At 31.2% G+C, this 15,737-nt stretch overlaps 2 protein-coding genes across 4 annotated transcripts in view; one reads left to right on the forward strand and one right to left on the reverse strand.

The window, feature by feature from the left end:
* Positions 1-12,688, reverse strand: part of cnn (phosphodiesterase 4D interacting protein centrosomin) — a 31,715-nt gene extending 19,027 nt beyond the window's left edge. For 2 of the 3 annotated variants that reach the window (XM_018542098.1, XM_018542094.1), the window contains exons 1-2: positions 9,474-9,575; positions 2,913-2,968 (exon numbers count right to left, since the gene is read on the reverse strand). In XM_018542098.1, the coding sequence (XP_018397600.1) occupies positions 2,913-2,968; positions 9,474-9,565 (148 nt within the window). In that variant the 5' untranslated portion in view covers positions 9,566-9,575. Of the gene's footprint in view, positions 1-2,912; positions 2,969-9,473; positions 9,576-12,640 lie in introns of those variants that run through there. The other variant, XM_018542095.1, reaches the window with a different exon arrangement.
* Positions 12,689-14,039: 1,351 nt separating this feature from the next.
* Dlc90F (dynein light chain 90F) lies at positions 14,040-15,403 on the forward strand. Its single transcript, XM_018542075.1, has 3 exons — positions 14,040-14,393; positions 14,744-14,909; positions 15,023-15,403. The coding sequence occupies exons 1-3, from the start codon at positions 14,373-14,375 to the stop codon at positions 15,169-15,171; spliced, it is 336 nt and encodes a 111-aa protein (XP_018397577.1). The 5' UTR covers positions 14,040-14,372; the 3' UTR covers positions 15,172-15,403.
* Positions 15,404-15,737: the final 334 nt, after the last annotated feature.

The following is a 15,737-nucleotide window of genomic DNA, read 5'->3' on the forward strand; positions in this document are numbered from 1 at the left end:
ATGTTAATTGCGTCGTACGCATTATTTCGTCGATGTGCAAGTACCCTTGCTGATGACCTTGACCATTTTACCATTTTAGATCCCCTCGAGAACAGAATCGAAGTGCGGATGTGCTTCAATTGATATAACTGAAGCATTGCTAGATTGTCATGATGACGTCGAATAAATCATAAAATTTGGGTCGAGCAGGTTCTGGTCACGGCACGTTCGGACCCTTTAAATCTCAAACATTGAAGATAAAAACCTTGAGAAATGTATCCATACTGATATATTAATATCGTCAAATTTCTGATTATATCATTAATAAAAATTATCAAGAGTTCATTGAATTTAATGATTTATTTAATAACTACGTAGTTCCCGATTATATACTATTTATAAATATATTAATAAAAAAATTAAAAATTGAATCATTAAATTATTTTTTATATTCATCCATATAAGATATCGAAATATTCATTTGGTATTGCTAAATTTAATTCTGTTTGCACACGATACTTGTAACTTCAAAAATTAATCTTTCGTATATAATTTATATGCAGTGTTCCAAGCTTTCCGTACATCGACCTTTCTAGGCCATCTTTTACGAAGCAGAACTTCCAAAAGTGACAGTCCTGAATAAATTCGCGAACAAGATCATGGAAACGTAAAAAATTGGCAGATACATTGTGCAAGATGCACTGTTACTATCTTACTCGTAGACGTCAGTTTTATCCGTTCGCTCGAGTAAAATCGCGAACAAGAAAGTTCATTGGCCTCACACCACGCGTGAGATACAATTAGGCGGCTACAGTGTTATGTGCTCTAACGTATCTTTCTTTTTAATTACGAAATATAAATAAAAAATGAAGTTTAGCTAACTTCCGCTAGAAACTTTCTGATCAATGTAAATAAAAAACTGATATCTTGTTTCTGTTCTCGATTGAACATTTTTCCTGTTCTTATTCTTTTAATTATTTTTAGATTACATCATACTTTCACTTCCCTTCAGATGTTTATTTCTATCTCTTATAAAAGTATGTATTATGTGTCCGGAAGGAACAATTTACCGAAAGATTTAAAATTTTGTTGGATACAAATTCGAAAATAATTTCGAAAGTAGTTAAAAAATTATGAGCAATGCTACAAAAAATTTCATTGTAGCGCAACTAGTTTTGTGTTTCCAACAAAATTATTTTCAGTTCTGTATATCCAGCAAAATTTCACATCAGTAAAATCGTTCCTTCTGTGTAAAAATATGTAAATGTGTATGTGAGTATTCACGGTATACTGGGCTCGGGTCCGTAAGTTCGCTAACCCAAATGAGATTCAATCAGCCCTATGGGATGCGTAAATATCCTCCTTGATTCGCAACGGAATTTCTGTAGAACAATGTCGAACAACCGACGGCTAATGGCGGAAAATGCAAATTATGCGAATAAGAGTAATGAACTGTGTACCGTGGCACACAAATTAGCGGCAACCTCTATGCATTTTCACGCGGCCTCTGAACAGACGAATATAAATGTTCACCGTTCGAGAGCGGATGGGAAAACGTGTACGTTATCTCGATTATAACTGGAAAAGTGTGTATCTATACTCATGAAATTATTCGAGAATTTGTTTGCAAAAAAAGATATCGAGCTAAAATTATTTGAAATTTAGAAGGCCTATTCACATATTTGATCACGAAAAATATACTTGCGCTGAGAACCGCTTATGGCTCTTGTGTTAAAAATAGTTCCTGTTTGTGTTGGACAAGCAAATAGCGCCAATTGAAAATTTGAGCATCAGATCTATGAAATTCAATTGTTAGGCGAAAATAAAGAAACATACGGGATATATTTGTTTATAAATTAGAAATTAATTTTTCCTAATTTTACTGTTTCTGATAAAATTCTATAATTTACATTAATTCTCTATAGGTCATTCCAGCTTTACTTAATGTTTTTGGCGAAGATTGATTGGAAAATTATTTGACAAGATTTTAATTTTTAAGAGTTCCAATTAAATTTCAACAGTCCAAGAAACAAATAATAATCTTATGTATTAATAAAAAGTCAATCTTTTTTTAATACTGATGTTTAATTATTTTATTTCAAAAAATTTATAAAAAATAATAAACATTAAATTTCGCTATTAAATATGGAAATGTGTAATATTCCTGTACAAATAAATGTCTGTTAAAATAGATTCATTCTTATATTTCACGAATGAGATAAATAATAGTTCCAACTAGGAGCAATATAATTGAAAGTGTGGCTAACAGCATCACATACACGTTACGTCTGTAGCTGTAATTGGAATAGAACCGGAGGGGGATTCAATTACTTAAGGGAAATGACCAATAAAGGTGGGTGTGCAAGGGAAAAAGCCACATAATCGAGTCCCCGTCGTACTTTGCAATATCGATGACGACTCATTTAAGTGGTGAACCGATCCGCCGAGATATCTCTGCCGATATATGATATAAGTAATCGCCGCTACGAGGCCGTAAATAATAAATACAAGTGTAATCGTTCGATGTACGATCGCTATGATCTTCCGCCTCGCCTTCGCCTTTATAGAGCGTAAAATTATATCCGGCTATTCTTAGGAACGCTCTTCCTGGCGAAAGAAATATTAATTGCATGCATCATCGAAGAAGCACGACATACAGATAACATACGAGAAAAATTAAAATATTTAATATCTAATCTTGTCTCTCTCTCTTTCTCTCTCTCTCTCATAATTTCACCTCTCTCTTAAAATCTTAATTGTTTCTCCTATTTTCGGATTTAATTTTTATTTTTATCTCAAATATTACTAATAGTTTGTAATTAACTACTTTATAATGCTAATTTAAAAACTGGCATAATATTATTGTACTGATAAAAATTACGATTATTATATTGTCACTATTAAGTTCGATAAGATATGAAAATGTTACTCACCGTTCGTCAATGGCAAGGTTTGATTCATTGTGATCTCCTGCAACGGCATATTGGAGCTGCGACAAAGTAAAATAAAATTTAAAAAATAATTATAATATTATTCAAAACTGTCAACATAAAACATTTTATAATTTTGATCATAATATTATACAATATAAGAAAAAGTGATAGAATATAATAAAAAAATTAAAATATGAATATATATATATATATTTCTTTAGATCAATTTTTTAAATACATATCAAGTGATTTCAATCAAAATACGATTAAAATACACACATATGAATAAAAAAACTGATTCCGTATAACAAATAATTTTAGCGTTATTGAAAGAGATTATAAAGAACATTATTGCATGAGTAGCTATTATCGAAATAAGACCAAAATTGATATGAGAATGTTCCTGGTAGAAAATAGGAACCGAATTAGATAAAACGTTTGAAAAAGATCAAAGTGAGCAGCGAGTGTTCTATTTTCAAGGCTCCGATGGGACGCGTTTAAAACCAAAAAACTGACATAACAAAGTCAGCAGCCTCGACACGTAAGCGAGTGGACAATGATTTACAGGAACACGAAGAGTGCGAATGAGACTTGCCTGCCAATATTATTAATAGTACATTAGTTATTAATAGTTCTGCAATTTTTCGAAACATCGCGTTTGCGACGTATTACGTTTATTTATATTAATTGTAAGGCTGTAGTAAAGGAACCTGTATATTTTTTGTTATAATCTGTTGTATTTTTAAAAATTAGTAATTAATAATTCATATTATCAATATTTAATTAATCCTACATGATATTTTTCTGTAAGTTATAATATGTTTTCCATAATAATAAATAAATGTATATTATTTTTATTATAATAAAATCAATTAGAGAGAGAGAAAAGGATTGTTGAAGATTTATGAGGGAAAAGCTAATTATAACAGAAGAATATTTTAATCGAAATTTTCATTATGTAACAGTGAAACCTAACAAGTAATTTTGGTAATGGCTATAGAACAAAGCCTGTTGTGCGAAATTAATCGTTCATGCTGAATTTATTCCATTCGGACCATAGCTCTACTTAGAAGTCGTTACTGGTATAGTTTAAGGTGGTGTAAAGTGTTCGCTATAAGAGAGTTTATTAATCCGCTGCAGCCGAGCCGTCTCGCAGATCTCTCAGACGACAAGAACGAACGGCAGTGAACCACAGGATTTCCAGTAAGGTTTTATTTAGATTTCGCGTAAATTCTATTTCTCTCTCTCTTTCTCTCTTTAGTCTTCCGAAACGCTGCGCGGCTCAAAATGAGTAATTAATCTGCGCCTTGCACGTCATCTTCTACGTCATTTTGCAAAGCGAATCATATCAACAAGTCAACGCACGATCTCCAAGAAGCATATCCGAGATGTACTAAAATCGGTAAAAATGGTAAAAAAGGATAACAGTTAAATAACGTGACTCAAAATTGACAATTTAAATAAATACACAAATCTTATTATAGAAAACTGACTAACGTAGACTATAATAAAAAATAGAAACAAATAATATCTTAAAGTATGACATATTTTAAGATATTATATATAAATATATATATAGAATTACAACGTGAAAATAAAAATTTATAAAATAATGTATTTGTATATGTACAAATCTAAAGTACACAACTACATAAGATTACGTAAATAGAAAGAAATAAATCCAGATAGTAAGTGAAACATGATAATATAGGTGTGGAATACAAGCAGAAGTCGACAGTGACTCAGGATCGATAGATGACTCACGTTGTCTTTACGTGCGGAATTTTTAAAAAGCTCTAATATGGTTATTTATATCAAATATTTTATTTATAAAAGAGCTGATCTTGAGATGTAAGTCTCAAGATTATACAATAGATACATAAGTCAAACATGTGTAGAATTTAATTTGAAAAAGCTTGCAAAATGTATGCGCATCTTTTTATCATTCTTTCTTTGTCGCATTCTTCTTTCATTTCATTCACAGAATAAATTTCTAGTGAAATTTTAATTAATGCAATTAAGATTCTTCTTCCAGTGTTTAATTAATATAAACATCTCAATCAGAAGATAACGCATAAACTCGATTTGCCATATAAAGAAAACTTCAGGTTTGACTTCTCAAATCATTTGATATCTCGCAACCTATATTTATTTAGTATTAAGTATACAATATGAAATAAGATTTTTCAGGTTTTCATTTCCTGTAAAATTCACTCTGTCTTAAAATCATTTGATTAATTTAACAATAAAATAAAAAAAATAGTATTCAGGAATAGATTTTTTTTTATGAAGCTCATCTATCGAATCTGGTAGGTTAAAAATGACCATGGGAAACATTTGCGAATTATAACGTGTAGGACAAAATGTGTGTGCTCGCGAGGTACATTAAAGATCACGACGCGAGAAGATCTATAATAGGTATCATGGAAATTGTATATTTTCCTCGAAGAGAGTGAGACATACACTTCGAAGTCAAACTGAACCACAGCTGTTACATACATAATTAGTACATATAAATGTTAATTAGATTGATCAATTTAATTAGATCTACTTATTATTCTCTACACATTACTGTACACAAATTACATTGTAAATTATTTACAAATTTATATAATATTAATTAATATGAGGCAAGATATTTGTGTCCAGATTATAATTTAACTGATAAGAGTTGACTTGCGCAGATGACAAGACAAAACACATGTGCAGAGTTGTATTCATGTAAATAATCTTCGGTTATAATTAGAAGCCATATGGTAGACATAAGAAATACTACAATTTCATATTATCGTTACGTAAGAGAGAATTCAAATGTTATACAGTATACAAATGGTACACATGTCCAGTGTTGTTCGTACTCTTACTGATATAAGATCTATTCGCGTTGCTTGCACTTTTGCACTCAGTGTCTTCGCACTCTCTCTTTTTAACGCGTAAATATATATCTATCTCATTTAATTACAAATTTGTGGGGATTTCAAGCAACGCGAACAGATCTAATTTTCCTTGAAAATATTCGCAGAGACTATTTTGTGTGTGGACAAGTATTATCTTGTCATATAATATTATATCGTCAAGTATATTTTAAAGTCCGTCTAAATATCATTTTATTATTTTAATAACCAACCTAATTGTTGAAGAAAATTAAATAATAAAATATGACAAAATATTAAAATACTTAAAGTGATAAAATATAACAAAATAAAGTGAATTTTTCACATTTTGCACATTTCTAATTTTTATGTAAATATCATAAACTTGTATCTATTTTTATCTACTTTTATTTATCTTACGCTAAAAATTTGCTGTAATAAAAGCACTGCAATAAAAATAGGATAGATAAACTAACGAAAGATAATAAAGCAAATATAATGAAAATATGATGATTTTTGAATGACATAATAATCAAGCTACTTTTGTATCTATAAACAAATCGGAAGAAAATTTTATTTCTCATTTTATAGAAGGCAAAACACTAATATGCGAGTGCTAGGCCCGGATAAAAAAGAACTTTTTTTGATTTTTTTATTATTATAACATGATTATTTTCCTCAAAATTGTAAATAATAACTTCGTTGAAATTAGTTTTAGATGAATTCTGACTCTTTTAATACGTTAATTTTTTAAGAATTATTTATTTATCTATAATGTGAATTATCATTAATGTTCTATTAAATATTACAATTACGTATATCAAGAGGGTGAAAATATCTAAATCACAATCCTATTAAATTATTAGCTCAGACAATGTTCTGATTTGGAAATTGAATTTTCGTCAACATGCCTGAGCAGTAGATGTAGAAGACACGTGCACTGTCGACTTTTCGACTTTACCCCTGTATGCATCCGATATCGTTATATTAAGCACTACCCTTACACTAGGTTTAACCACTCCGGATACGGACTTCTCGGAATCTAGCAGCTTTACCGGGGACACGCGTGTCGGATGACGTTAAAGGGCCCCAGACGAGTGAAAGATGCGCATGATGCGATAATACTGTTTTAAACGTGAATTCGTTCACTGTAATTATGTTACGTGATATAGTATGATCCTTTTATATGACATGTTGTGAGGTGATTCAACTTTAGCTATGACAAAGAGATTGAAATAATCTATATCGAAATTTAATAATTATTTTTTCTTCAATTTTTTTGCTATATAATTGTCGTAAAATACATATAAAAAGTTATCATTACTATGTACACTTATTTTAATTAGAGTCATCATTACGAAAAGAAAATATTTTATATTTAATATTTAGAGATACATTTCAATTTAATTTTACTCTACGCAGTTTAAATTTAAAATTCGGCATGTCTTCTATATCGTTTTAGAACATAAATTCTGATAAATTTGATGTTCGTAATGAAGATAAAAATTAAATGTTGGAAATTACATGTGATAAATTAAAATGAGTCTTGTAAAAAAATATGTAGCGATTCGTAACGTTCTTTTAACAAATATGATCTAGACAAAGCATCGTTTGTAAGTACACGAAATGAAGAAGCAGTCTGATGAAAGGATGCATCCATCAGTTACCATCATCTGACAACATGGAGGATGTAACAGATAATCGATACAAAGTGTAAAACGGGTAGCAGCCACATGGACCGCAGCCACATGTGCACGCGCTTTAATTTTTTATACTAATAGTATACTATCAAAGATGCATTATAAATCTATGGACTATATCTTATTAAATAATTTACATTAATTTTTTTTATTTCAGCTATTTAAATTATAAAAATCTCTAACAGCGTAATTTATGGAAAAATGAAAAAAATGAAAAAAAAATGAAAATATTTAAAGATATTAAGTTAATCTAGCATTATCATCACTTTTATAATTATTAATATTAACGTTACCATAATTAATAATTAAATAATTTCTACAATGTAATTAAAATAATTATAAATAAAGAATAAAATGATATAAGAAAAATACGCAGACTTGTTATCGCTTATTCAGTCTTACCTACATTTTTGCAAGGTTATTTTATCGATAAATATTTTTGCTGATATTAGAATATTCATTCAATAAACAAATGATGTGAATAACATATGTGAAATAATTCAGACTTTTACTTGGTTACCATACATGTAACTATCACGTAGGTGTCAGCAGTGCAAAGTTTCCTCAATTAACAGTTCGTTAAATGAATTGACCGAGCAGTTAAATAGTTAGCTGGATCTTGTCAGTAGGACTTTATTTACGATATGATGTCGCGACTGTATATCAGCACGAATAAGCTATTCCCCTGCCGATATTGTAATAATTTTACATTTTTATTTATCATATTATTTGACTCCTGGCTGTCGAAAATAAGACTCTTTCGGAGTTATTACAAGATATTCAAGTAGTACGTACTGAAAGAGGCTATAATTAATATGTAAATTAATGCGTTATGTCTTGTCTCATACATATGTATATATACGCGATACAATAGCAACTAACAAACTCCTGCTTACACGGCAGAAATTATTGCATTCCGAATATGGAGTAAAGAGATACGATGACTTCTTACTTGGTAAATAATAATTAATAGAATAACCACAGTAATAATTATATTACTATGTTATAAAAGATTAGTCAGTTTAATGTAAAAAAAAATACATTTTCTATGTTCGATACAAATCATTAGATTCTATGATGCATTTTATAGTACATTATCGAATTTATTAACTTCTATCAGCTATGCAAGTATATTATAATGGATGCTAATTAAAAGCATGCACATTAAATGATACGCGATAAAGAAGACAAAGAGCAAGCAAACTAGATCTCGTCATTAACCTGCATTAACCCTTTTACACCGATAATGTACTCAGTACAGTGAAAGTAACATCCATTATTTTCGATAGCGAAACCATATTTTCAATTTTTTTTAAAGATAAACAGTGTTTCGGAAAATATAATTTAATTTTTGACGTTAGAAAAACAAAATACAAATATAAATTTATAAAAAATATTCAGGTTTTTCCTTTATTTTTAATTTTCCAATAATTTTGTTTACCTATTCGAATTATCGAATAAAGATACAATAGAGACACATATAGAAGGAATTATTGCAAATGTAACCTTGCTGATCTATTTAAATTTATTTAATTCTAAACAATATAGTTGTTGATTTAACACCATGTGTGTATATAATTCTTCATGTTGATGTTAATATTAACATCATTATATATAATGTGGATTTAAAATCCATGATAAGTCCACATCATGTTGATGCTACTAACATCAACACAGTGAGAATTATATAGACACCACATGGTGTTAAATCTACACTCATATTTTTTAGAGTGTATACGATTATATTGTTTAGTCAATGCAATTAAAAAGTTCCATAAAAAATTTTTTATAGAAAAAAGACTTCATAATACAAAGTCGAATAGCAAAGAAAAAAAGAATTTTTAATAATATATTAAGAAAATAAATTACACTTTTTTTTTATGGAGACATTAGTAAAGTTAAACAGTAAATAATACAAAAATTTATTGTTTTTAACAATCAAAAGAATAAATCAATGATCAATCGAATTAAATACATTTACCACTCACTTTCGGAAAGAATTATAAGGACCCCAGGCGCCAGTCCTTGTGGACGGCACATTCTGACTCTGAATGGAATATCTGCAGCCACCGAGAAGCATTCCGCAGCAATTCGGCAACACTCACGGCGAAAACACGTGATTCACGAATGTTACTAAATTCGCGGCACTAGGAAGTCGCAGTACCGTTGGAGCTCCCGAAAAAAAATCTCAAAAAAACGAGATAAAACGCGCACCACCGATTGACTTTGCAAAGAATACAATATATTTCAATGCGACAAATCTTTTAGAATTCTAAAAATTTATAAACGTCCTTTCCTCTCTTCAAAAACACAAAAGACGCGGGACACGACAGTGTTCCTCAGGCAAAATCAGGTCCTCGTGAACAACGATGATTCTCCACGGTTAATTATCGAAATCACACTCACGTTCTCCCATAAACGAGACATACCACCCCTCCCAATCCTTCTTACCCTTCACTACGTCGAGAATATGGAAAGAGTGCGAGATCACTCCGCTCGAGGGTGGCGGCGTTAGCGTGAACGGACTATGCTCCTCCGCGTAGCTGGACCGATCAATGGAATCAGCTCTCGCGCGAGATGACGCATCAGACAATTCCTCACGGTCGTGATCGAATCTCGCGAGTTGTCGAGTTCAGAGGGAGACATTCGCGGTCGATGTCACTCGTTGGAGGTAATCTTGCGACGATCTTTGCAATAATCTACAGCATCTACGCGATGGATCGCGGTTTCCCAGAGGGATGGAGTCTTTTCTCTCGTCGAGATGTGACAAAGCCCTATTATCTTATCTCGATGATCCGCTAAATGCAGCTAAAAGCGATTCACGCTTGAAGTCCTGCATCAATCTGTTTATCCGCTCGCGAATTCTACGCACTATAGAGATCGTGTTTCGAAACGTCGACCGCGTATCGCGCGGCGCACCGAAAACGACTGACGACAGACTGCAACACGAGTAGAGTAGAAATAGAGGGATGGAGGTGCGGGGGATAACAGGGGAGATGCGAGGGATGCGCCATGTCGACCACGGTGTAGCTATAAGAGAGAGGGACAAGGAGGGAGGCTGCATCTCTTCTCCAACACGAGGTTTGGAAAAAAATGCAAAATCATTATAAAAAAATTAAAAACTTGAATATAAAATACAATTCTTACAATGACATAAATCTCTAAAATTGTTTTGCATCTTCTTGCAAAAATAATTTAGCTTCTAGTAATTACTTCATTCAGCTTCTCTCTATATATAAAATTTGATTTTAAATCTTTAATTTGTAAGACATTAATTTTTTAGATATTGTGTGTATGTATCTAAAGCCCCATATATTCTAATTTTTATAGTTCTTCATTAAAGTACTGACTAAACATTTATTTACACCAAAATAAATATTTTAATTAAAAAAAAATAATAGTCAAATTAATGTTCTTGTATCAAATATAAAAATATGTTTACATTTAGTAAATATTTAATTAAAACTATATTAAAAGAAATATTGATTATAAAATTTAGTAATTTTTTTTTCAGTGTACTTAACTCATATAATCGATTTCAATTTGTTCGTTCAGATTAGACGGATATTCGTAAATGTAGAAACATGATTTGTACTTATTACAAATCTCCTTGGTCTCCTCATTTTCTTCGTTATCGACGGACGTGTAAATCAGCACGCAGTAGCCAATGTAAACGCCGTTGTACTGTCAGATCAAAGAGCGGAAGCTGCGGAAGGGAAAAAGGGACTCCACAAGAGAGCAACGTATATATACATCGGGAAAAGGGGGAGAAACGACGAGAGAAGAGAGAAGATACGAAGGGCAGAAGATTAACAGTAAATGACAGAAGCAGAAAGCAGAAGAGTATGGAAAGTCGTAAAAACACAAAAGCGCAAATCGATCGAAGACAGGGTTTCTCAGCCAAACAATTGTGACAATTACAAACGTATAATAATTAATGTTGCGTTAAAAGACAAAATAAAACACTGTGCAAAATTTTTGCGTCAGCTTTTTGTCTTCAGAATATGAAAATTTTTTTCATGTGTTATTTTAGACGACGCCTTTGTAATAACAACTATCATGCTACTCTTCCTGTAAACTAAAAAAACTAGCAATAAGAAAAATATAATTCTATAAATTACATATATTTTTAATTTCATATATTAATTAAATATATATATATATATATATATAAAAATAAGCGGCTGAAAATATAATTTATAGAATTATGTATCATTTTAGCTACTAATTTCTTAGCTTGCTAAAAGATTAGTAGCTAATTGCTAGTAAAAAAACATCGTACGTTTCTAAATTCTAATTAACTTAAACGGTGATTAATTTATCAAGCGATCTGTGTTATTTCACTAATGGGATATGACTGTTTATATTTTATCATCCAACACAAAAAAATTCGATTAAAGATGATAAAAATACATAGATAAATTTCGCTATAGACAATTCAGCCGGTTGAATTAATATCCGATTAAAACCGGGAATTCGAAGTCGCCTTGACGTTTGAGATCGACGTAGTGCATAAACGAAAGATTGATAACCGCTGTGATATGTAAGGTGATCCTTAACCTTGGAGGGAGATAACCGCTATTAAATGAATAAACAATGAGAGAATTCACGATTTATCGTGCAGTACATATAGTGAGATTATATGACATAACAATGTCATTCGCATGTCATTTTGCGTTCTCAAGTTATTTGCTTCATACTTTCTTCAAAAAGAGAATTCCGTTTTCCAAGTTAAATAGACATTGATTACGAATATGAGAGATCTACCGTAATTCTACTTCATAAGATGAAAAAGGGATTTGAATAGAGATAGAAAGATATAGAACTGGAATTATTAAAAACTCAAAAAAACGATATCGATTAAAAAAATAAAAATGTTTCGTAAACAAATAAATACAGAGCAGCGTGTACACGTGAGTGACGTCATTTATTATGTTCGCGCGTGTGACGAATGGAACCTCTGTGTTTTGACTGCTCTTCGAAGGGAAAGATATCGCAACAGCACCGGGGATGTATTCAACGAGCGGCACAGAGAGAAATATATGTCTATTTATATTTACAAATGCAAGAAGCCCCACGTGAAAGAGCTCACGGAGGGGGTTTATGACAAGAGTCGGAGAAGAGTCAGAGCGTTTGACTCGGCGGATTTACTTACACGTCGAAATCCGTCGATGCAAGCGTGTCCTCGAACTCTGCCATTGTGTCAAATTCACATCCTCTTGTATTCCGAGCAATTCGAGTATCCTGAAACGCGAAGGTGAAACGTGCGTGATTAAACCAGCGTTGCCGTTACTTTTCAAAACAGTGCTTCGCGAAGCGACCGCGCCATTTGTCGTGGCGTTCTCAGGCCTGCCAACTGTCTCTGGTCGTGGCACCTTCAAGGTCTGCCAACGTTGTCGAATTGAAAAAGATATGTCGAGGGGAATATCGACGGTTGGTCACAGTTCGACAATCGGTACTGTCGATTCGAGAGAAAATAAGTTAATTACAAAATATGCGGACTGCTGAATATGTTAATTATTAACAGCTGAGAGAAACCTGAGAGTGGACATCCTGGCCTTTTTCATGTACTACCAAATCTCATAGAGTATAATATCCATGTTTTTGTGGTTCTCTTCCATACTATCAAGTGGGTTAGACAAAGATAAATAATCAACTTTGATGGTTCGTCCTTGTCTAACCCACGTAATAGTATGGAAAAGAACCATAAAAACGTGGACATTACCCTATGAGATTTGGCATGAAAAAAGCCAGGATATCCACCTCTCAGGTTTCTCTCTGTTATTAGCAATTGTATTTTGAAATAAAGATAAAAACTCAGACTACTCAGAGCGATATACATACTGCTTTCTTATGTTCATGTGTCGTTATCAGTCATAATGCGAATGATAGCACAGACGATCTTGTCGCAGCACTGCAGATCGCGGCGATCTTACATAAATAATGTCTGAGCACCTAATAATAAGACTATTATGCTAAACGAAATATTTAATTCTTTATAATATAAATTCATACCGAACACTTTACTTCTTACATTTAAAATTAATTTTGCTTATCATGTAAGGATATAATACTAAATCCAACATAAAGATTATATAGTCTTATTTAATCGAAAAGTATTAATAATCTAAATTATTTTATCTGTACTAATTTGTGTCAAATTTGTTTCGTTTTGAGAGGAATAAAATTATATTATATTTTGAATAAACAAGTCGAGAAAATTTAATTATGTCAACAATTGTGCATCGCGGTAATTTTAAAGTAGCAGCTCGAAAAACAAAATAATGATTTGTCACATGAAAACCATGTAAAAATAATGATCGAAAAGAATTCAGGAATATATTTTATTGCTTCTCAAGAGCGTTAAATTAAATCAAAGTGAAAAGAAGGAAAATTAAATTTTATTATAATATATAACGCCTAATTCAAATAGCCGTGGCAATATGACGACACGTTCTCATTGGCTGTTAAAAGTGTATGCGCAGGAGCATTCCTTCCACCATGGAGTTAACGATAACCGGCGATGTGACAGTTCAGAATTATCGACCGTTATCGACTACGGCTGGCTATATTTACAGACGCGCGAATGTCACCGCGATATTATAGAAGATAATTTTAATAAAACGAACGTAACGAGTGTCACGATCAGCTCTTATTGTTAGTACAATACTCTTGCTGTTAAGGTGAAAAATAATAGCAGTCAATAAGAGTGGAAAATTGGAGCAATCGAGTATAGACTTTCCGAAATTTCCATTATTGCGACAAACCAGATTTCGCGGTTTTCCATCTTATAGCGTTAAACCTAACAATCATCCTTAATTGAATAATAAACTTTGAATTATTACGGAAATTGCTCTTGATCCGAAGCAGTCTTGCGTTTGCCTGAGATGGAGGATGCGCAAGAAGAGGTTAGTTATGGACGTTTCTCTATAATTATAATTAATTAAAAAATGTTAATTTTGAATTAAATAAGAAAGCTTCAATGCTTGATGTAGAGATTAAAATGATGTAAATCAGTGATTTGTTCTTAATTGATTTGTAGTGATTTTAAAACATTATACAAGATATTCCTAATTGATTGTGATAAACTTAGGAGTAGATTTTCTCTCATTAAAGATTTGATTCTGAAACCAGATGTATTTATTTGTTTTCACTAAAATATTAAATATTGGAATATTAAAATATTTTATGACTGAATAAATTACTATATTTTTACTGTTTTATGTAAGATGATTCACGTTTTTGGTTATGGTTCTAGTTGCAATTTGTGGTAGACGATGTGAGCAACATTATCAAGGAAGCGATTGAAGTGTCAATAGGTGGCAATACTTATCAGCATAATAAAGTTAATCAATGGACTTCGAACGTAGTAGAGGCTTGCTTGGGCAATCTTACAAAATTACAGAAGGCATATAAATATATTGGTATGTCAGACTAAATTTTAACCTCAATGTAAAGACTTTATATTAACGTTGATCTTTATGTATGTTTTGAAATAATCTTTACATTTCTTTAATATTAAGTTTCATAATTGCAGTAACTTGTACGATCATGCAGAAAAATGGAGCTGGACTTCATACTGCAAGTTCATGTTACTGGGATAATGCTACTGATGGCAGTTGCACAGTGCGTTGGGAAAACAAAACTATGTATTGTATCGTATCTGTTTTTGGATTGGCTCTATAAATTTATCTATCTACGTAACAAATCTTACGCTTGAAAGAAGTTCAATATTTTGGCTATTTGAGAAATTCAGTAAATGCCAGACTTTCAAAAATAAAATGTTTTGTTCTCGTTATTTGACAAAATATTTAATATTTTTGTAAAAGCTGCAGAAATTAGAGAAATAGCAGAGTACACAAATGACTGCGCTTCAAAATAGTTATGCAATGCAATGATTAATATAAATAAAATTGGACATGCATACACAAAATAGATTGTGCTGAGATATACTCAATTTTATTATATTTACTTTAACGAAAAATGATATTTTTTATCTACAATTGTAACTTCTATAAACAAATAAATGCAAGATTTATAATTCTTATATTATTGCACAATATAATTGTGCACGTTAAATGAAACAACATATATTTAGATTCGGCAAATAATTAAAAATATGTACAAAATGTTTCAAAAGAGACTTGCATAATAAATTTGTCAAAAATACTTTCTTCTTATATACTTTGTCACTTATTTCAACTATTTAAATGATTATTGAAGAACAAATTTGAACAAATTTATATATGTAC

The sequence above is a fragment of the Cyphomyrmex costatus genome, unplaced genomic scaffold, assembly GCF_001594065.2.
Source record: "Cyphomyrmex costatus isolate MS0001 unplaced genomic scaffold, Ccosl1.0 scaffold302, whole genome shotgun sequence".
Taxonomy (NCBI): Eukaryota; Metazoa; Arthropoda; class Insecta; order Hymenoptera; family Formicidae; genus Cyphomyrmex; species Cyphomyrmex costatus.

Coding starts and splice junctions, on each gene's coding strand:
- Dlc90F (XM_018542075.1), top strand. CDS start 14,373: ATGGAGGATGCGCAAGAAGAG. Junction 14,394..14,743: donor TGGAGGATGCGCAAGAAGAG/GTTAGTTATGGA, acceptor TTATGGTTCTAG/TTGCAATTTGTGGTAGACGA. Junction 14,910..15,022: donor GAAGGCATATAAATATATTG/GTATGTCAGACT, acceptor TCATAATTGCAG/TAACTTGTACGATCATGCAG.